The 22,104-nt window shown below is 40.7% G+C and overlaps 4 protein-coding genes across 4 annotated transcripts; 3 read left to right on the top strand and 1 right to left on the bottom strand.

The window, feature by feature from the left end:
- The first annotated feature begins 1,027 nt into the window (after positions 1 to 1,027).
- MONOS_2903 (Histone H2A) lies at positions 1,028 to 1,602 on the top strand. Its single transcript, XM_067872859.1, has one exon. The coding sequence runs from the start codon at positions 1,067 to 1,069 to the stop codon at positions 1,514 to 1,516; it is 450 nt and encodes a 149-aa protein (XP_067725940.1). The 5' UTR covers positions 1,028 to 1,066; the 3' UTR covers positions 1,517 to 1,602.
- A 389-nt stretch (positions 1,603 to 1,991) lies between these two features.
- MONOS_2902 (uncharacterized protein) lies at positions 1,992 to 11,403 on the top strand (the record flags this gene model as incomplete). Its single annotated transcript, XM_067872858.1, has 2 exons — positions 1,992 to 2,117; positions 2,197 to 11,403. 2 exons carry the CDS (start codon positions 1,992 to 1,994, stop codon positions 10,978 to 10,980), a joined length of 8,910 nt encoding a protein of 2,969 aa, XP_067725939.1. The 3' UTR covers positions 10,981 to 11,403.
- Positions 11,404 to 11,716: 313 nt separating this feature from the next.
- On the bottom strand, positions 11,717 to 12,232 carry MONOS_2901 (Histone H2B). Its single transcript, XM_067872857.1, has one exon. It carries the CDS (start codon positions 12,198 to 12,200, stop codon positions 11,829 to 11,831), a length of 372 nt encoding a protein of 123 aa, XP_067725938.1. The 5' UTR covers positions 12,201 to 12,232; the 3' UTR covers positions 11,717 to 11,828.
- A 788-nt stretch (positions 12,233 to 13,020) lies between these two features.
- MONOS_2900 (uncharacterized protein) lies at positions 13,021 to 15,632 on the top strand (the record flags this gene model as incomplete). The annotated part of the gene is made up of 4 exons (XM_067872856.1): positions 13,021 to 13,086; positions 13,145 to 13,233; positions 13,516 to 15,381; positions 15,446 to 15,632. 4 exons carry the CDS (start codon positions 13,021 to 13,023, stop codon positions 15,630 to 15,632), a joined length of 2,208 nt encoding a protein of 735 aa, XP_067725937.1.
- Between the last annotated feature and the right edge of the window lie 6,472 nt (positions 15,633 to 22,104).

The raw sequence follows: 22,104 nt of genomic DNA, 5'->3' as shown, positions 1-22,104 counted from the left end.
AAAACTCCATGTTTCAGCTCCTATTAAAAAAGAGGGGAAAAAATAAATATTATCCAAATTGAAAAACACAAACACATAATGCGACACACATTTACAGTGATTGAAGCCAGCAAAGCCATTTCCACTTCCTTCTGATTTTCCTTATTTTCATCTTTGTCCGATTCAGTTTTCAGAAGACAAGGCACACAAATTGAAAATAATTCAGGTTGAAAACCTTAAGTTTGAGAAATATAGCATTCACGAAGAACTGCAAGAAAAATTTCATTTCCTTCACCTTTCATCTTTTCTATTTTGGAGATCATCTAATCAAATCTTTCGTGGATAAAATAACAATTAAATTTTAACAGAATTACCATTTTATCATTAAACAATGCTCCATTTGCATCAGCATCAGAATGAAATTCTATATCATCGATTTCTTTTCGAAATTTATTTTCTTTATTTCATCTACCGTTTGTCACAAAATACAAGCTCAAATTTACTATCATTAATCTCATCAATCATATTTAAATTTCATTTTTATTCTTTTTAATTAACACCTCTCAAATTATTTCTTCGAAAACATGATTATTAATCCTTTCGTACAAAAAAAGAAAACTTTCTAGAGATGTTAGGAAAAAATTTCAGTTTTCACTTTCTTTCTTTAATCACTTGAATGTAATTCAACAAAATTGATGCATTTTTCACATTCAAGATTTTTTTGTGATGAAACATTCAAAACAGCAAAAAATAATTTTTTTTAAAAGTGTTAATTTGAAATCAAAAAAAGTATTTAAAATAAATCAGATTATTAAAATTTGCATCCAAAACAAGAAAAAAAAAAGGGTTCAAAATAAAAAAATTTCAAAACAATAACATAAGCTTCTAGAATAAAATTTAAACAAAAATTTCTAAAAAATTTGCATTTCAATAATAATTATAACTGAATCAATAATGATCACAACCATAATATAGTTGAAAATTTTGTGCGCAAATTAAAAGGAAATCAATGATAATTATTATATATAACTTTTCATTTTTTTCAAAAAATTAATATTTTTAAAAATATTTGAATTATTTTGAAATAATGCCAGCAAAGAAAGTCGATTCACCAGCTACAGATAAGAAGCGCGTTGAAGTTGCAAAGAAAGCACCAGTGCGTGTTAAGAAAGCAGATGGAGACAAGAAATCAAAGTCTCGTTCAGAGCGTGCAGGACTGCAGTTCCCAGTTGGGCGTATCCATCGTTTGCTGCACCAAGGAAGCTATGCTGAGAGAATTGGAGCAGGAGCACCAGTGTATTTGGCAGCTGTTTTGGAATATTTGACAGCCGAAGTGTTGGAGCTTGCAGGAAACGCATCTCGTGACCACAAGAAGCAGAGAATTGTTCCCAGACACATTCAGTTGGCCATCCGCAATGATGAAGAGTTGAACAAACTTCTCTCACATATCACAGTTCCATCGGGAGGTGTGATGCCAAACATCCACAGCGCTCTTATTCCAAAGAAGTCTAAGACTGGAAACGAAGAAGAAGAGTAAATTTTTTTATTAATTATTAAATTCTTGTTATTTTTTTTTGTGTGTTTATTAACACAGTTTTCAATAAACTTCTATAATTATAAAAATTTCTTATTTTGTAAAAAAAGAAAACGAAAAAATTTTTTTAAAAGAAAATTTTGAACTGTTTAAAAATAGCCACAAGCTGAAAAACTGTAGTTGGAAGTGTATCATAAAATGAAAAGATTTGAAATTAATGTTAAGTTGAAAATTATTCTTTATGAAAACATTTTCATATAAATGATTGATCGTTGGTTATGTTATATAATTATATATATAACGTTGTTTCGTTTTGATTTTCAAGGCTTTTGGCAAACTTTTCAGCAAAAATATAACATTGGATAGATTTAAGCATCTTTTTAATTTCTATTGTCGGGATTTTATTTGCATTACACCTCATTTAAACTTTCAATCCTTTTTTGTTGTTGAGCGAAACCTTTGCTTGAACACAGAAGATATGAAATTCATAATGTGTTTTGGAATGCTGGTCTATTTATGTACTGCAGAGGACTGCAAGAATATTTTCAGTGAGGAGTCCCTTCCAAGGAAGCAATCAAACATTAATGAATATTGCTTGGCTGAGGTTTGTGACTTTGTTGCTTGCTTTGAAAATCATAATTTTTTTCCTCGTTAATTTTTTACTGTGCGTGCCATGTTGGTAGAGCTTTATGTCGGCATCTTTCTCTTTGCAAAATGCTTCGACACAAATATGTTTCACAACACTTGTGGTGGCAGGAAAAGAGTCCCTTTTCAGGATCAGTCCGAATTCTTTTGCCAGCGCATCTTCTTGCGCTGTGGACGTTATGTGCAAGACCGACGACTCACCGATACTCAGTATTGATGGAAATGTGCAGCTGTGCAATGTTTCTTTCAATCTTCGTCAACATGCTCAACAGTTTCCGCTTTTGGCTTCTTCGCTTTCGCACGAGCATTTGGCGCTGTCGAACAAGCTTTCCATTGTGTCGTGCACTTTTGCGGATTTTGTTCATTTGTCTGTGCCGTTTTTGTCTCCATCGATTGCACATGTTTCTGTTGAAGGTACAACTTTCAGGAATGTTTCATCATCAGCGCTGCATTCGCGGCAGGCACTTTGTGCATTGTCGCAGGCATGCTCTTTCGAGAGCTGTTTGTTTGCATTTGCTTGCGATGTATTTGATGGAGGAATTACTCAGTCCATCAATTCTGAGCACATGCCAAGGCTTTATTTTCTCAACAATTCATTTTCACTGTGCCTGCGCACTTCGAATGTCAATATCAACGGATCAGAGGGAAATCCACAAAAGCCTTCGAGGCAGACGTCTCTCAGCTCTGGGATGAACACATTTGCTTGGTGTGAATGGACAGACTCAACTGGAGATCGTGGAGGTGCAATTTCAATAAAAACGAGCGCTGTGGAGTTAACTGTTAATTTTTGCACATTCATCAGTTGCCATGCCAGTGAATACGGAGGGGCAATATATACCACTTCGAATTCGTATTTGAGTGTGGCAAACAGTTCATTTGTCAAATGTGAGGCAACTTCATTCGATGGCGGAGGGCTTTATACGCAAAATGTCAGCAATTATTGTCTTGTTTCAGATTGTTTTTTTATGGAATGCAATTCCACATACAGTGGAGGAGGGCTTCATGTGAGGTTGCAAACTCCAATATCTTTTCTGGAAGGGGCAGAAAAAAGCGAATACACTGTGATCAACAACTGCTCTTTTATTACCTGTTCCGTAACTCAAAGAACAGGAGGAGGCCTTGCTTTTTTGGCATCGCCAAACGTTTACACAGTTGCGAAAAGTTGTATTTTTTTCAAATGCACAGCATCTTTTCAAGGGGGTGGATTGTCATTAGAACTCCATTTTGTGAAAGAAGGTTCACAAAAATTGTGTTCATTCTTTCTATTTCAGAAGTGTTCTTGTTCATCTTCTAATTCTCAAGGGCATGACGTTTTCATTAATGATCCAAATAACAAAATTTTAGATTCTCCTTTCTTTCAGTGTTACACATCAAATCCTTCTGAGCAAAGAGTGTGCTGGTGCACAAGTAATAATGGGTTTTCATACAAAAAGGATTGGCTTCTTGATGGATTGACACTTTTTGCAAGCTCAGGAGGATTGCTGGTGGAATATTGCGGATTGCAAAGAACTTCAGCCTGCAAGACCATTGATTACACACTGAACACACGTCTTGATGGAATGGCCTCATGCAGACTAGTCTTGCTGGCAAGCTCATTTGACGCACAGTCTATAGAAGCATCAAACAGAGATATTGCTATCTCTGGAGAAGACAAGAGCAACACAATTTTATCCACCACATCTGTCACAGGATCATCGCTTTTCAAAGCAGCGAATGGCCATTTGGAAGCAAGTTCGTTTTCTATTGAGCATTTGAATCAGAGAAGAGATGTTTCGTTGTTTGCTGTTTCCAGAGGGGGTGTTCTTGATCTCAATGATATTTTGATTGCACCATCAACAGATCACACATTATCCACTCCTTTCACCGCATCGCTGCTTGTTTCTGGAACAGGAGGGATTGCAACGCTTTCAGGCATTTCTGCTGAAGGGTTCTTCCTTTCGGGAGTTTCGGTATTTTCGTTTGATTCGTCAGCAGTGTCCGAAAATGAGGAGCAGAAGCTGACACTGGATGCCTGCACCTTTTGTGAAGTCAAACGAAGTGGAGGGGAAGGAGGAGGGGTGATTGGGTGGCAGATGGGCAGACAAGACATCTTGGCAATCAACAATTGCACATTTAGGGATTGTGAGACAGGAAATGGGAGTGGAGGAGCAATTAACATTGAAGTAAGTGCGACGAGCGAGTTGAGAATTGGAAATGAATCAAACACTTTGTTTGAAAGTTGTTCGGCATCAGAAGAGTTGGTCGCAAAAGGGAAAGGAGGAGGCATATTTCTTTGCGTTGGTTCGAAATCTACTGGAATATTGCTGAAAGAGCTGAACTTTCTGAACTGCCGTGCTTGGAAAGGAAGCAAGTTTTTTATGGATGTTCCGGACATTCACACAACATTGGAGAGTGATTGCTTGCAGTTCGAGATACCGCAAGGGGAGTCGACAGAAGAGGAGTTTATGGGATTTGAGGGGGGAAATCGCGATTACCCAATTCCTTTGTGGTTTTTTCTGGTGGATGTGACTTTCCTGACATATATTGGCGGAGTTAACAGTTTTGACTTTGATGTGTGCGGATATTGCAACTATCCATGCAGCACGATCGCGTTTGCAACATCAAAGCGATCAGACTTTGTGAAGCAGACTTTTGTGCTGAAAGGCGGGTTTCGATGGAAGGAATTTCTGGTTTTGAAGGATGCTGAATGGCACATATATTGCGAAGCTGCATCGACAGAAATAGAAATTGGAGTGGAAGAGGCAAATGAGAGCAACAGTTTGGTGAAGACAATGGCGAAGACGTTGATGAGCAATATTTCGTTTGTTATTCCATCGAGTTTGGGATCGAGCACTGAATCGCTTCTTACATGCACTCAATCAGAACTATCCTTGGAAAACTGCTCGTTCTTTGCGAATGCGAATTCCAACAACAAAATTGGCTTTTGTGTGATGCGTGGGGCTGGAGGAAAAATCAGCCTTGAAGGGGTTACATTTAAAGACATATCTTTGGAAATGAAGCAGCTCTTGGATTTTGATGCTAGTGGTGGATCCGAGATTGAACTGAAGATGGGTACTTGCAGTTTTGAAAACACAACAACAAATCTGGAGTCTGGGTTGGTGCAAATCAGAAACATTGGGAAGTTGTCTGTTGACAATTCGACATTCTGCAGGAGTGAAGAGCCAACATGTGCGCTTTTTGAAGTGAGTGAAGTGAATGTGTTACATCTGGAGAACAGCACATTTTCAGGGGTGAGCAGAGGCGCAGGGAATGGAGGAGTGATTTCTGGGAGAGTTTGTGAAGGAGATTTGATGAACATCAGCGATTGTTCGTTTCTGTCAAACAACATCACAGAAGGAGGGATGAAAGGCGGGAGCTTGTTTGTTGCTGTGGAAGGCAGCGGGTCATTTGTTTTTGACAACAACACGGTTTCAGAGAGCAAAGTCAGTGCAGAAAATGGGTTTGGGGGAGGACTGTTTGCGATACTGGAAGCGACAAATTGTGTGTATTCATTGAAGAATGTTATGTTTTTAGAGAATGGGGCAAAGAAGGGCAGAAACCTTTATCTTGTGTGCCCAACACCACGATTTGTTGTTGAGCCTGGTTTATTTGCAGGGTCTGCGGAAAAGGAAATGGGCGAGGCAGACATGTGGGTGTTTGACGATGCGAGCACACACAAAGTGGATGAGTCGATGAGAAAATATCTGTTTGTGTATGACGAGGAGACGATGTATGTTGACACCGAGCTTGGGGCGAGGATGGAGAGGTGTGGGACAGAAGTGTTACCGTGTCTGACGATGGACGAGGGTTTTGGAAAGATGGCAGCCGTTCAGACGAGGATGCACATTGTGCGATCGGTTGTTGTGGAAAGTGAGATCAAGCGAATTGGCTTGTCGCTGAGGATACAAGGCTGCGAAGAGAAGTCTGAACTTGTTGTGAAGGAAAACGGCCACTTTGAGCAGACAAATGGAGCAAGTGATCTGTGCATTGTGTTCAGCAAGATATCGTTTGAGTTGCCTGGGGTATCAAACAACCCAGAATTGATAACTATTGGCTGTGGAGAGTTGGATATCATTGATTGCATTTTTGATGGCTTTTCAGAGGCTGTGCCTGTGCTTGTGACGAATTTACTGATTATTCAATCAGCAGGAGGGTCAACGCATGTGGATAGGGCAGAAATGAGAAATCTGCATTTTGAAGGGAATGGAGGGTTGTGCTGTGCGCAGGGAGGCTCTCTTTTGATGGAGGAAACAAATGTGAGGGGAATCAATGGAACGAAGTCAGGAGCCATCAAAGCGGAGCGAATGAATTCAATGATGTTGTCGACTGTTTCGTTTGAGGAGTGCACTTCCGCTGTTTGCAGCGATGTGGAAGTTACAAACTGTTTGAAAGCGGAAATAAATAACTGTACTATTAAAGGATGCGTTGGGGAGAAAGGAGATGGTGGGTTTATGAGTTGTCTGATGGAAGGAAGAGACGAGCTGAAGATCTTCAACTCGAGCATGAATGGTTGTAATGCGAAGGAAGATGGCGCAAAGGGAGGGGGAATGTTCCTCGATTTTTCGGATGATTCAGAGAATTGCTATTTGCTGGAAAAGGTGTCATTTGATTCCAATGTGGCATCCGTTGGAAAGAACATCTTCATGAAAGCTTCAGACTTGAATGTGACCGTGAAGAATAGGGCTTTTGATTTTGAGTATTCTTCGATGAAAGATGATGAGAACGCTTTTGTGGGAAGCGACTTGGCGTTTGAAGAAGTCAGTTTGCTTGTATTTCTGATTGAGTATTCGAGCTGGTCGGTTCACATATCTAGCACTGGTCACGATGTTGCTGGGTGTGGAAGCGAGAAAATACCATGTGGCTCATTTTGGAAGGGTGTTGAACATGCTGACAATTCTGGGCAAGTTGGAGAAATGATCATTGAAGGAACAGCAGAATTGCAGGAGAGCTATGATCTCTCAGACTTTGTTGTGAGAAGCGAGCAGGATGAGGAAGCGGAGATGAAGCACGGGATTCTGCTGTTCAAGAACAAAATAGCAGAAGATGGCAAGGCGTATTTTGAGAATGAAAAAAAGCTGACGTTTCAGATGATGAACTTCACGATAGATGGTAGTGCGAATGGAAGGATGCTGCTCATCGAAAGTGGCAAGGGATCGATTTGCATAACACTTTGTTCACTTCTTTCGATTGCAGCTTCGTCGTCACTGTGCAAAGATATCATGTTTCTTCACATGAAATCGGGGAGTCTGAATGTGTCAGGGTTGTATATTGAGGTGAGCCGGATGAAAAGCAATGTGATGGATGTGGCGAGCATCTGCCAGTGCAACATTGTTAATGTGAGTGTGTTCAGCATCGTAATGGAGGATGGTTCGGTGATTGCGATGGAAGAACCCCTGCAGAGCGAAGGAAATCGAGAGAGTTATTTGAAGTTGAGGGACTCATCAATCCAACGAGTGACACGACTGGCTGGTGGAGCGAGTGTGCTGACTGTACCGACAACGCTGACTACTGATGTGGAGATTAACAACAGCGTGCTTGAAGTGTGTGCAGCAGGTGCTTCAGCGAAAGGGGGAGCAGTGTTTGCTGACCTGAGCAAGGAAAGCATGATCCGAGTGATGAATTCGAAGGTTATTCAGTGTGGATGCTCTGTGACGATGGGTCGAGGAGGGGGATTGTATCTGGCGCTGAAGTATTCAGGGGAGCTGGGAATGCTGTTTGAGAGGGACGAGTTTGACTCGAACAGCGGAAAGGAAGGGAGAGACATTTTCATTGAGTGCTGGAACATCTCGAGACAGATCAACGAGACGCTGTTCAAGCTGGACTTGAGGGAGAGCGAATTTGTGCGATACAACGCGATATTTGGGGTTGACTCAGAAAGTTCAGAAGCAGTGGATCTGATAGATTTCATTTTGATTTACCAATCAGAGACGATTGTTGTTTCGTCGATCGAAGGGAAAGAGGGGAAGGATATCAAGAAATGCGGGACAGCAAAAGATCCGTGCCATTCGATTGAATATGGTGTGACGCATCTTGCAGTGAGCGATAATCTGCGCATTCGTTTGGATGGAGCTGGGGAGATAGGAAGTGAGTTGGATCTGAAAAATGTGTGTATTGTTTCGAAATCAAAGGAACCAGCGAAAGTGCGGTTTTCTGGTTTGTCAGGGGGCAGTCGAAGTTGGGTGATAGAGGCACAGCAATTCGTTGAACTGGAGTTGCTGAGCTTTGAATTTACTTCTTCTTTTCCATCGTTTCATCTGCATCTGATGAAGCTTTGCTCAGGAAGTGTGTCCATTCAGACATGCTCGTTCAGCCCAAAAGAAGGGATTGAATACTCGACAGTGCCTTCTCTGCTTCTGTGCGAAACAGGATTGTTGGAAATCTATCGATTGCTTGTGAGCAACCTGAAGCTGGATTCGGTTATTGAATACTCTGGAGGATCTGTTGTTGGAGAGCGGATCGAAGCAAACAACATCACTCTTGTCAGTGGCAGTGCTATCTGTGAAGCTAATTCTGCAAACCATCAAGAGAATGATCAAGAGAATGATCAAGAGAATGGTGATGGGGATGGCAGAAACATTTCAGTTTCTCTTTCGCAATTCTGCAACATCACTCAGACTTCTGAAAAACCATCTGTATTTTCTGTGAAATGCAAAGGAATTGCAGTGCGAATGTTGAATTGCTCTTATTCGAGCTGCAGCTCGTTGAAAAGAACCGGGAGCATAATTTTTGTATCGTCAAGCAAGGATTGCTGCCTTGAATCATGTGCTCTGAGTGGTTTCGCAGCCGATGAAGAGTCGGATTCTGCGAATACGAAATATGAGGAAATTTGTAAATGGAATGGGTCTGTTGTTGATTTTAGCAACACAACAGCTCATATCAGATACACGACAATTGTGAATGCTTCGAGTGGAGGGATGACGATTTATGGAGGGAACACCACAATCGAGAAAGGAGAGTTTGCTGGCAACGGTGCGTCTATTGCGGAATATCGGTCAGCGAGAAGGAACATTGCATGCAGTGGGGGTGACACACTGAATATTGTTAGTCTGAAAGGAGGAGATGGAGTGAAAGACAACACCTCACTGTGGATTCTGGATGGAGGATGCGCTTTGTCTGGAATAGCTGGAGAGCGAGAATCTCCATTCTTCTTGCCAACACTCGATTCAGTGGCAGTTGAAGAAGAAGCAGGAGGAGAAAAAGAGAAAACAAAGTTGACATTCAAAGGAACTCTTCTTTTGCCTTGCAACCTTTCGTTTAGAATTGTTGTTGCAAACAACGATTCAGAATTGATCGAGACGTATCAGTTTCACCAAGAAGGATACATCAATGAGAGTTCGGCAGCCGGATTAATCTCATCATCAACTATTTCGAAAGCTTCGGAGGAATCATCTGTGGAATGTTTTATCCTGTTTGGAAAGCCAGACAAACCATGCTCTACGAATCACATTGTTGTTAAGAATAAAAGTATGATTGAATCAAAAGGAGATGATAGGATTGTTGAAGGAGGGAGAGAAGGAAAATCATCATGGGCATTGATTGTGATTGTGATATTTGCTGTGCTGTTCTTGATTGTTCTTGTTGCATCGATTGTGGCAACTATTCGATGGAGAAGGGCAAAAGAAGAAGCGAAAAAATACAAGGAGATTGTTGATGACACAATAAAGAAGGATCCGAAGGCATTCGAGATGGTGACGATGGAGATGTCACCAGAGGAGCAGTGGAGGAGAGCAGAGAGGGAGGTAGAGAAGAAGAACGATGAGAGGATGAAGAAGAGAATATATGGCACGAATATGGAACACTCTGAATCTTCAGAGCATCTTCTTTCTGAGAGTGGCTCAACCGAATATATTTTGGGGAGAGATTCAGACAAGATTCCTCAATGGATGCTGGAGAAGGTTGAAGAAGAAGAAATAAGAAAAAGAACACCTTCACCATCCATTTCATCAACTTCCACCACTTCAACGACTGATTCAGATTCCACATTTGTTCGCAGAGAGGATCTGTGCCCAACCACCTCTTCGATGTCGAACTTGGTGGATGCAATGGCTTGTTCATCCCCTCATGAGAAGCTGATTGTGGATTTGAGGGATTCTCTGTTCATGTTGCTGCATGGAAGGAATGAGAAGAAGGAGATGGCGATTGGCACGTTGAAGGAGAGGGAGATGACAGCTGCGCAGATCCTGTTCTGGGTTGCTAATCTTGCTCTCCACTCATTTGATAAGATGGACAATCCTCTTCAGACATTATCAAGTTTGAGTCCCCACATTGTATTGTTCTCAGAGCACATGGTCATCTGCATTGTCATGCATTCAGACTTCTTGTCTGATGAAGATTCAGACTCTTCTTCCATCTCCTCATCAACTGTTGTGACTTCTACCAGCGATGATGATGATGACTCTCTGCCCTCATCTGCGTTTGAGGATGAGGATGATAACAGAAAAGAGTACCTAAGATGGATGGCGCCAGAGCTGTTGGATGGAACGAAAAAACATGCAACAAAGAAAACAGTAGCTTTTTCGATCGGGATGATGCTGTGGGAGTGCTTAACATTGATAATCCCATTTGGAGAATATGAGGCTGTGATTGCTGGAGATAAGATTACAAAAGGAGAAAGACCTCCGATTTTTGTGAGTAACAATCCTGAAATTATAGAAGTAATTGAAAAGTGCTTATCTCAACAGAAAAATGAACGGCCGACTCTGATTTTTTTGAAACGGGAATTCATCCAGCGGTTTCCGAAGGGAGCAACGATTGTGACTGTTTCAGACGCAATTGACGAGGAGCATGCGAGCGAGGGAGAAAGGAGCGAAGGAAGTACAATCAGTGAAATGGTTTCTTGGTAGGAGAGCAATCAGGATTTGCAAAGAATTTGGTGATGGAATGGAGCCGCTGGATATGTGCGTTGGGGATGCAGGAGGTTTAAACAAACGAATGAACGTTGCTGTAATATTTGAGTTTTTGCTTTGAGTTTTCTTTTCTGTTATGCAGTTAATCAATCACCTTTTTTTCTTAACTTTTATTGAAGAATTGTTTCTTATTCATTATCCTTCATCATTTCATTCTGCAATTTGCCTGTTCAATTGTGGAAGGTGTGTATGTATTGCAAATATTTCTATGTATTGATTTCATGGATGTTTATCTTGTCATTCTCATTGAAATGGAAATATTTGCTTTGAGATTTTTCTTTCTTATTTTTTTAATCACAAAAAGAAACTGCATTGTATATGATTTAAAGCTATGTATCCATTTTTCGTTGTTCTGCAAAAACCAGATTCTTAATTTTTACAAATTAACAATTTTATAAAACACAATTAAAAGCTGATTTTGATGGATTCTCTATATTATGTATTATTTCTTTAACTTTATCATTGCCTTGGATTGATCTGCTTTAAGTGAAAGCTACAATTTGACTTAAAGTTACTACTTTGTATTTTTGGTTAAAAAAACTAATTCATTATTTTCCAACTTCATTAATTATTCCTCTCTCAGTTTTCTTAACTTCTTGATCAAAACAATTTTAAGAAAACGTTAAACATAGAAAATTTTTTCTGTTTTAAAAAATTATTAGAAAAATAAAAATATTTCTTTTTCAGTAATAAGATTATTTATTATTTTTAAGAATGTGTTAAAAAACACTTTCATAAAAAAGAAAAACTATAAAAACAACTAAAATGTTTGAATTGTCAGACACTTATGCGTTTGACATGTATTTTGTCACAGATTTTGTTCCTTCAGAAACTGCATGTTTAGCAAGTTCACCAGGAAGAAGAAGACGAACAGCTGTTTGGATCTCCCGAGATGTGAGAGTGTGACGGTTATTGTAACGAGCAAGACGAGATGCTTCTGTTGCAATTCTTTCGAAGATATCATTGATGAAAGAATTCATGATTGCCATGGCGCGATTTGAGATTCCAGTTTCTGGGTGAACAGACTTCAACACACGGTAAATGTAGCTAGAATAGGTCTCATGACGCTTCTTCTTTCTCTCTTTCTTATCTCCAGCAACTTTTGCGGCTTTATCAACTTTTGGAACTGGCTTTGTTTCAGTGTTAACTTGAGACATTATTAAACAAATAAGGATATTCAACTATGAATTCACTAAATTTTTTGTGATATTTATATTAATCTACTTACTGATTGCAATCATTAGCGCACAAATTTATTATTTATATATTGGGAAGATCAAAAAATTTCTGTTGTTTTTCTCTCAATTAAACATGTTGCATTTTTTTAGAAAAAAATTATTAAACATTTTGTTTATATATCAAACAACCTTTGAAAATAAGATTTCAATTTAATATCACTTGCTAAACGATGAATAAGACAATTTTTTTTGAATAACAGTTATGTATTCAACTTCATTATGAATTTAAATCGTAATATTTTGATTTTATTTTAAATATTATTTATATCTCTCTTTGAAAATGAAAATTTTCCTGATGGTGAACGAAAAACAAACAACAAAGCACATTGTGGGGCAACTCAGATCAAAGATTTATTTATTTGGGGTCCTTTTTTTGATACATTGAAATCTTTAGGAATAAATGAATATTGATGTATTTATTTGTTATTTTATTGATAAATTTGCGTTGAAATTATTCATTTTAAAGGATATTTCCGATGAATGTCAATTTTCTGAGGAGGAACTTCAAAACAAATTACAAGAAACTTTCACAAAGCTCCTTTGCACCATGAAAAGACCACTTAAATATACAAATTATAACGATGAAAAATCTTATTTTTCGATATTATTCAATGAAATAAAATGCTTTCATTCAAAATCTTTAGACGAAAGTAGTTTGGATGTTGCCCATTTTAAAAACTTAAAAGAGAATTCCAAAAGTGAATTCAAATTTATTTCTCAACGCATTATTGCAAAAGCAATGCTGGGATGTGCATTTACTCTTATTAAAGAAAGCAATACAGAATCAAAACTTGAATATCTCAAGGTATGAAAAAAATCTTTTTTCGTATGAATAAGCATATTTTTTATTTTAATTCCTTTAGAAATTGTATTTGTACGTTGGGATGATTCCGCCACTTTTTGATCCACTTGTCCTTCACTTAATTCTTATGATTCTAAACGCTAATATTTTGTATGAATGAACTTATAATAGTTATTTTTTATTCTTCTATTTATGATATTCCAATTTCATTTAATTTCCGAACAAAAGTATTTTCAAGCAAACATTTTCAGAACGGTTATCGGAGAAATTGTATTTTTCTCTTCTTTCTGAGGCAAAAAAGCTAAAAGCTCCAAGCAAGGATGCATCTTCATATAATAAAGAATATGTGATTGCAGTTTCTAATCTCTTTTTAGCGCTTCCTTTTCTGCATCCGAACTTTTTGGGGAGAATAAGTTTTCTATCTTCTTTAAGGAGCAATTTTTCTGAAATTCAAAAAGAAGGAGTGTCAAAAGAAGAGAAGCAGTACAAATCTTTTGCAAAGCGCAATGATTTGGGAAATGAAGCGAAAGAAGGAATAAAAGTTGGAGGGGCTTCAGAAACGAATGAAGCAGAAGAAAATGCAAATGAAGACAAAATTTCAGAGAATTCACAGGATCGATCAGGCAAGGCACTTCAAAAACGAACAAAAGAGAGGCTTTTGCTATCTGATTTAGCAAAGCTTGCTTTGGACATATTGTCAGAAAACACGTCAAACAATGGCACAAACGCTGAAACAAGCACCAGCCAAAAAGACGAAGGTTCAAACTCATCCGTTGAAAATGCTTCATCAAAACAACAAGACAGCTGCTCGGATGAGGCTGCTATTCATTTACTCTATTTAAAGTCGCACGTTCTTCTTGGCTTGGCCCATCTGGCGTTTGTGGCGCTTCTTAACAGCGAAGCCTGCAAGGAAAAGAGAATTCGTCATTCTGACAACAAAACGGATGGAACCAGCACAAAAAGGAAAAACATCTGGAATATAAAAGTTTATCAACCGCTTTTGGCAGAAGCATCGTGCTTGTCTTTGCTGAGAGAGAAAGACGGAGAATCTGCTTCCAATGCACCTTCAGAAGCTGCCTTGAATCAAGTGTCAAATTCACCTCTCCTGCTTTCACCTCAATCGTCTGTTGCGTCTTCTCCATCACCACCTCTGCCGCCATCATCATCGCTTTCGGCAACATCAACAGAAGCAGCAGGAACAGCTGCTCCTTCTGCTCCAGATCGTTCGCCATCGATATCTTCCTTCTCATTCTCTTCTTCTCCGCTTCGCTCTCGATCTTCCAGCAACACTCGCCATCACTCGAAGCTGACAAGGAAGGAAGGAGTTGCGCCAGCAAAGAATGTTGTGATATCCTTGCTGTGCAGCATATTCTGCCACCCGAAGCTCAACTCTCCTCAAACATCCTTTTGGCACCAATTGATTGACTTGTTGCACGAAAGCACCAACTTCAGCCAAAATACAGCTGCTCAAAAAAGCAGAGGAAGAAGCCCATTTGCAGCGGGAGGAGTCAATGCGATGGGATCTATTCATCCGTTGTATGCATTTCTTGTGCCTCATCTGAACTCTGAAACACAAATGGCTTCATGTGACGATTTACCAACTTTTACAATCACAAAAGCATCAATTGGAGTATCATTGACTTCAACTTCTCCAATGGATCAATCAGAAATAACCTCTTCTTCATCCTCCTCTTCATCTCAGTCCTCTCTTTCAGATTCTGAGTATCCGTTTTCATTTGAGGCGACAGATGCCTCAAGCAAAACGATTCTGACAGAATCAGCTGCATTGCTAATAGCAACAATTATGACATATGCTTCATGTGCTGATCGCAAAGAAAGCAAAACGGAACAAACGGAGCAACTGTACAACTCCATTGCGGGTGCTCTTCTCTTTACAAAAGAAGAACGCTATGAGAAAAACCTTTCAGCAAGACAGCTTAGAATTAGCACAGAAAATAAGATGAATAACAGGAATGATTCAGAAACAAAGGACAAAGCAGAAATTAAAATTGGTGATGCAATTTCACCTGCTCAAACTGAATCTGAAAGCGCTGGTGAAGGCAAAAGCAATAAAGAGACAAAAGATGAAGTGAAAATTGAGGAATCACATGAAGATGCTGCACTAGAAGATGACGATGGACTTCTACATCAACCGAAACCGAGTGAATCTACACAAACTTCAGAGCCTCAGTCTTCAGCTGCTGTTAAACAGGAATCTGCTTCGTCAGCAAAGAAAAGCCGGCAGGTTGAGAAAAAGAGAGATATCGCCGAAGCTTTCTGGACTCCTCTTTTCCGTCAGTTGGAGCATCAGCAAAAGAAGCCGATTTTTGAGAGCGAAACAATTCTAACCAACGCTCTTCAGTTCATATCTGATAACTCCAACAGCTCTTTTTCTTCTTCGTCTTCCATGTCTTGTGATTCAGCAACCAGCAATTATTCAGCCGAATCAATGTCATTCTCTTCGTCTCCTTTCTTCCGCCAGCTCTGCAATGGACTGGGCAACAGCGTCAAAATCACAGGCTTCTCTCAGCTTCTGGAAAACAGCCTGATTTCTTCGGGCAAACCGAGACGCAGCACGCTTGACACAGGATTTAAGAAGCTGAATGAGCTGATACCATCTCGGATGCCAGAAGCACAGACGCTGCTGGTGGATAGCGAAGATGAAGACATCATTGAGACATATTCGATTATGAGAGGGACAAAGAAGCTCAACGATTTTGAAAAGGAAGAAGAAAAACAAGACTCGAAACTCGTTACATCTCCACAAATAGATGATGTGTCACCAAAGATTGATGCCGAAATAAAGAATCCTTTTGACAAATCGACTGCATCTTCATCATCCTCGACATCATCATCTTCAGCATCATCATCAATGATTCCACCATCAGAATCTGATAAATATTCATCTGTTCCGTTAGATCCACACACAGTTTCTGCTTTTCCTTCGTCTGAACACGACGAATTCTTCAGCACTTCCACTCATCCATTTGTTGACATTGTTCGCTCACTTACATCGACTTCTCTTTCGTCTGGTGAAATATCTTCTGCTTCTTCTGGAGGTGAAACCATTGAACAGAGAACTCTGCTGACTGACAGGACAATTCTGTGCTTGGCAGCAGTCTTGTCGCATATGCTGTCATATCATCAGAATGCTCTTAAGACATCTTTCTACAAAAATTTATCAGCCAACGACAAAAGCTCTTCACAGGTTTTAAATGTTGTTGTGGATAAATTTCACAGCTGGCTGTTTTTCGCATTGAAAAGTGCAACTTACAATCTCAGCTGTTCATCACGTTCATCAGGAGAAAGTGAAATTGCTGCTTCAATGTGCTCTTCATCTTCTTCTGTTTGCGAAGCATCTCCACAACCACTCAAATGCCTCAATGCAATCAACTGTGCTCCTCCGACAGTGTTTGGCGTAGCCTCGCTTTTCACCTCATCAGAAGTTGATTTTGAGAACAAAAGAATCGAAGTTCGCTCAATGGAAGAGCCAGCGGCATCATCGCAAGCATCTGACAAGGAAAATGAAGCACAGTTCCATTTGCCTCTTCTTCAGTGCCTTTGTGTATATGCACACGAAATGGCATCATCAATGACAAACCGATCTCTCTCTGATACCGTCTCTTCTATTTGCTCATCAGATAAACCTTATTCCTCATTGGCTGATCCGCACACAGCTCTTCATGCATTGATCTTGCTTCATCCCAATCTGTTTCCATTTGCCTGGGCAGCATCGCTCTTCTCATTCATTCAGGCATCACAAGGCACACTTCCATTTATGCAGACATCTTCGTCTTTGTACATGAGTGTTTACTTTGTGAGTGCGCTGTTTATGAGACCTGTTGCCTTTGCTGCTGAAAACACGCCGTTCCAAACAGATGGAATCACATTGAAGTTTTGTCCCAATTCTTCAATGTCTTCATCAGCTTCGTCAGAAAATGACACTTCCAATGCCCAAAATGCACAAACTATTCCTTCTTCTTTTGCCCTTCCGAAGTTTCTTTATTCTCCTCGTCTGCGCCAATTGTTCATGCACGCATTCTCGTTTCTGATGCTCTCTCCGTTCCACAACTCCATCTTAAGCAGAATATTGCCTGCACTTCCTCTTCTGCTGTGGCTGTATCTTCTGCCTTTCTCGTCTGTGTCTGATGAGCTCGCTTCTTTTAAACAAGAACCTGCCGCAAAGATTGAGATGCGCAGAAAGAAGATAAAGAAAGCGTTGATCAGAGGCATGGGAATGACAAAAGTGATGGAGAAGCACAAAATCGGAGGAAAAGCAGTCAAGCGGATGCTGAAGCAATGGGGTCAGAAACAGGAGGAGATGCTGAGCAAAGAAAGTGAACTGAGAAACGAGCTCATTGCAGATCTGCAGAAGAAAAGAAAAGAGAAAGAGGAAGAAGAGAAGGCGCTGCTTCATCGGCTGTGGAGGGTTGTTGGGCTGCACGGGATATTTGGAGAGCAAGTTGTGGAAGACGGTATGATGCTGGTGAGGAAGTGGATGGAAGCTGCTAAAAGATGGAAGGGAGACGAATGCAGGGCACTGCTTTTGACGGAGAAAGGAGAAGAGGATGAGAGAAAGAAGGTCGAACGAAAAGCAGAAGAAAAAGAAGAGATGCTCAAATACATGGAACGCTATATACGGATTGTCAAGAAGAAATTTTCCAGAGAAATTGAACAAAGCTCAAAGGAGAAGGAAGAGAAGGAGAAACCAACAGAACAGAAAGCTGAAGAAAAAGAAGAAAAAGAAGCGAAAGAAGAAGTTAATGCGGTGACTGAAATGAAAGAAGGTACAGAAGAAAATCGAGAGGCGATTCTCGAAGATGTGATGAAAGTGATTGAAAAGGAGTTGGATGCGTGGGATAACATCGTCTGCCCAGTGAAGAGAAACAACAGTTGGATGAGTGATGAAGAAGCAGCTGCTCTTTCAATGACAATTGCATTGAAGAATCCAACAGGTGATCAGTTCGACAGTTTGGAGAGGGACAGCCAAGTTGATTATCACAAGCTGCTATTTGAGCCAGATGATGACCTATTGAAGGAGTTTGAAAGCACATTTTCAGCAAATACGAGTGGAAGCAGTAAAATGGAGAGCGAATGTTCGTCTGCTTCTTCTTTGACTCCTCTTCAAAAGGCTGAAAGAAGAGAGCACGCTCTTCATCTTCTGAATAGCCGCCTCGAGAACGGTAGGCGCGTGTCGCTGAACCGCTTCCAACAGACTTCTTTAGCGTCTTTGTGCAGATTCTACTTCTTTGCAACATATTCAGACACATCGCTTCTTTCTTGCTCACAGCTGCCAATTGCAAAGAAGATGAGGATTCATCCTCTGTTTTCCGAAGACTTCTTCGACGAAATGCTTCCTGGAAACTCAACACAATTGGCAGACACTCAGCAGGAAATGCAGAGCCAAATGGACATCTTTGCGAGAAGATTTACGAGCTTCAGAAGAGATTCAACTGAGCCTCAACCACTTTCATCACCATCATCAACTTTATCTTCTACCTTGCCATTTTTACCTCAATTTGCATTTATTTCAGCACCTTCAATTAGAAAAGAACAAACTAAGTCTTCTTCGAATTCTTCTTCTTCCTCTTCTTCATCAGAAGAAGGAGAAGAGAAGTGTCGTTGTGCACTAGTTCCCTTCCTCTTCACTCAACTTGATCCTTCTCCCATTACATCGTCTCTAATATCAAACATGCAAGCTGCTTTATCCAAACCCTCTTCTCAGCAGCCGCCCTGTTTGATGTACAACCCGCGGCTGATGCAAGTGTTTCTGTCGCTTCTCAGTTCAGATGCTTCCAATTGGAGCTTTGCTTCGATTAATTTGGCGCCTCCACACAACACACTCGAAAAGATAAAGATGAAAGAGAGAGGCAAAGAGACAGATGAAGTTAGTCAGACAGGTAATTTCATGCAGACGGAACAGAAAGACCAAAAATGCAAAGCAGAAGATAAGCAAATGTTGAAGGCTGCTTCTTCATCACAACCAACAAATGATTCTGAAACCGAGAAAAATGTTAATGTTCAAGCGAAAGTGTCTCGTTTGTACGCACTGTCTGGTGTTGGGATTCCACTCATAATAAACAATCCAAGTGAAGAAGAAACAACCACCAGCGTAGGTGCTCTTCAGATGAATTCGCTGAAGAATCCGTCGAATCTGCCTTTTGTTGCAGACATCCTGACTCTTCTGTCTTTGTCTACCACTTCGTCCAGAGTGCATTCTGTTCTCGCTTCTTTTCTTGTTTCTATTTGCACATCGGCTGCGTCGTCGCTCTCAAGCACACTTTCTGCTTCTCAGAAAAGAGCACAGAAGATTGCTGACGCGATAAGCAGAGGAACTGTCGCACAAGATGGTGTTGGGCTAATTGTGGAAGCTTCAACAGCATCGTCATCGTCTTCTTCTTCAGCAGAAACTGTTGAATCTCCTGTTCTTTCTCGATTAGCAGCATCAACAGCCGAAGCATATGATTTGTTCTCTCTCTTCCGCAGCTTCTCTGTTTTGGAGTTCGAAGAAGCGCTGACGCGTGTTATTGTGACTCTCTCTTGGCTTACCAGCGAGCGTGTGCTGAATGTGGAGAACAAAGACCTGAAGGTCCAGAACGAGCGGTCGCAGACAGGTGAGAAGTTTATGCTGTATCAATCATCACTCAGCTCACTACGCGCACTCTATGGCTTCGGGTCATTTTCTTCTGAGTCAGAGACGCTTGACTCTTTAGGTGAGAAAAGCGGGACGAGCAAGCCTGCTGCCACCAGCTCGATGCATTTCTCTTCGATTGGAGCTCTTTTTGCGTCTTCGTTTTGGAAGCACACGGGATGTTCTGAGCAGACAGCGTCACATTCTGCTTCATCACTTGTTCCATCAAACGCCGTTCCAAAAAATACTGTTCACCAAGCACTTCCCAACCCATTCCCTCAAATCGCTCCATTTGTTGCCTCTGGATTCAAAGGACACCCAGCATTCTCTGCACCGTACAACAAACACTTACCGATGGCTACTCTGCTCCACTTGATTCTGACGAAGAACCCCCGCTTTGCATACGAGCTGTTTACTGCTCTTTCAAAGGTGGTGGCTCAGCTACTGTGGTTCCTGGCACTTGTGGAGACAGACAACACAACACAGCAAATATTCTGGGTGATGTGGAAGCAGGCAAAAGAGAACAACAACGAAAATGGCAGCAGTGGCAATATTGTTTGGAGCATTATGCAACAAGCAGAAGAAGAGGAATTGTTTGATTTAATGAGAAAGGACAGGACTGTTGCAGAAAACAGCGAATCAACTTCGAAAGCATATGAACAGTGTCGCGCCATTCCAATGGCACTTCCGCAGTCTGTTCGCATGTACATTCGGACAGGCACAAAGCGCATCAGAAACTTTATTGTTCCTCTTGTGAACAAAGTGCTGGACATCTGCTGCTCGTTTATGACAATGGGTGTTAATCCGATGCTGCAGCCACTCGTCACAAGACAACGCATTCCAGAGTCTCGTACGATGCATCATTCGCTGATACTTCCAAGACGAGATGAATCAAATGAGGATAATGCAGATGGTGAGTCAGGCAATTGGGAGGCTGAGACAATTATTCCAAAAAGGCTTGAAGAAGATAAGTGGAAGGAGCTGACGCGCAATAGTGAGACCAAACAAACACTCATTACACATTGTTATGAGCATTTTGATCTGGGGAAAAGGATTGTTGCAACGTGCGTCACTCAGCTGTTTGCTTCTCTTTTAATGTTCCATCCATTGAAGAGCCAAAATAACAAAGACAAAGCTGCCAATTCTGCATCTGCCAAATTCGAACCATTATTTTCGCATCCATTTTCTCGAAGAGGCAATTCATTTAGCAAAACATCATCATCTTCGTCTGATCGGAGCTCGCAATCAGCTTCCTTTGTGTTCAGCACAACTCTGTCTTCATATTACTTTTCTGTGCTTGGTATAATCACAAAGACACTTTTCTTGTCGGCCTCTTATTTGCATCGCCCTGAACAGCCCCCGCCCTCCAAGCCAACTCCGAAAAAGAAGGATTCTTCATCAAGCGAAGATTCTTCGAAATCTGGTAAGCTGCTCCCGTTTTACCCGAACGACAAATATCCGGATGGACTAACAGATTTCCCATGCTATCCACTTCTGCTGACATTTATAGACAGAGGAGGAATGGAAATGCTTGGTGCTGTTACATCTTGGGTGGTGGAGGAGACGATGAGAGTGAAGCTGCTCCGCGATACAAATCCATCTGTTGATACCAATCAGTCAATGTGCTGCCATATTTCGTCATTGTCACATAAAAGCTCAAAGCAGCAAAGCACAGATATTGATAAAAGCTCCCAGCGGAATGAGGAAACAGAGGAATCCGCTCCGTTTGTACTGCACATTGCTCCACATTGCGTAAAACAGAAATATGATCCACGTTCAACCTTATCTTCAGAATGTTATGCGACTTGCTTATCATCTTCATGCATGCTATCTTATATGCCTGAAAGTCTTTCAGTCCCATCTGTTTCACTTTCGCCTACTCGAAGCAAGATTTCAGCAGCAGGCAACGAATTTGATCAGCAGAAAACAGAAGATTTATTGGTTCCTCCACCAGTTATAGATCTGACACTTTTGTCACTGTCAGCAAACCGTCCTCATCTCCACACAAACACTTATGCCTTTAAAAGGATTGCTGCTGCTCCTACAACGTTTTCTATTCCGAAACCAAGCAACTCGAAAGCAGAAGGAAAAGTGGGTGAAGCTTCGGATGAATACAATAATCTATCAGAGAGAGAAAAAGAGGAAGAAATGTCTGACAATGAAGAAGATGAATGCGCTTGTTCCAGAAAGCCTCTTGATCGAGGAGATTTGGGACGAATTGTACTCCGACTGCATCCATCTTCATTTCAAATTCTTTCAATTCCATCACAGCCGGATTCAACCTCATTCTGTTCTCCATCTGATTCTGGTGCAAATAGTCCCGTTTCACACCTCTTCTTCTATCCAGCTGTCTTGACACTTAACCAGCTGAATATTCGCGACTGCTCCAC

The sequence above is a fragment of the Monocercomonoides exilis genome (assembly GCF_001643675.1).
Source record: "Monocercomonoides exilis strain PA203 chromosome Unknown scaffold27-1312184, whole genome shotgun sequence".
Lineage (NCBI taxonomy): Eukaryota > Preaxostyla > Oxymonadida > Polymastigidae > Monocercomonoides > Monocercomonoides exilis.
Note: the sequence above shows the minus strand (reverse complement) of the source record. Positions and strands in the feature narration are given on the sequence as shown.

Excerpts from the sequence above, each read along its gene's own strand:
- MONOS_2903 (XM_067872859.1), top strand. The coding sequence starts at position 1,067 with ATGCCAGCAAAGAAAGTCGATTCACCAGCTACAGATAAGAAGCGCGTT.
- MONOS_2901 (XM_067872857.1), bottom strand. The coding sequence starts at position 12,200 with ATGTCTCAAGTTAACACTGAAACAAAGCCAGTTCCAAAAGTTGATAAA.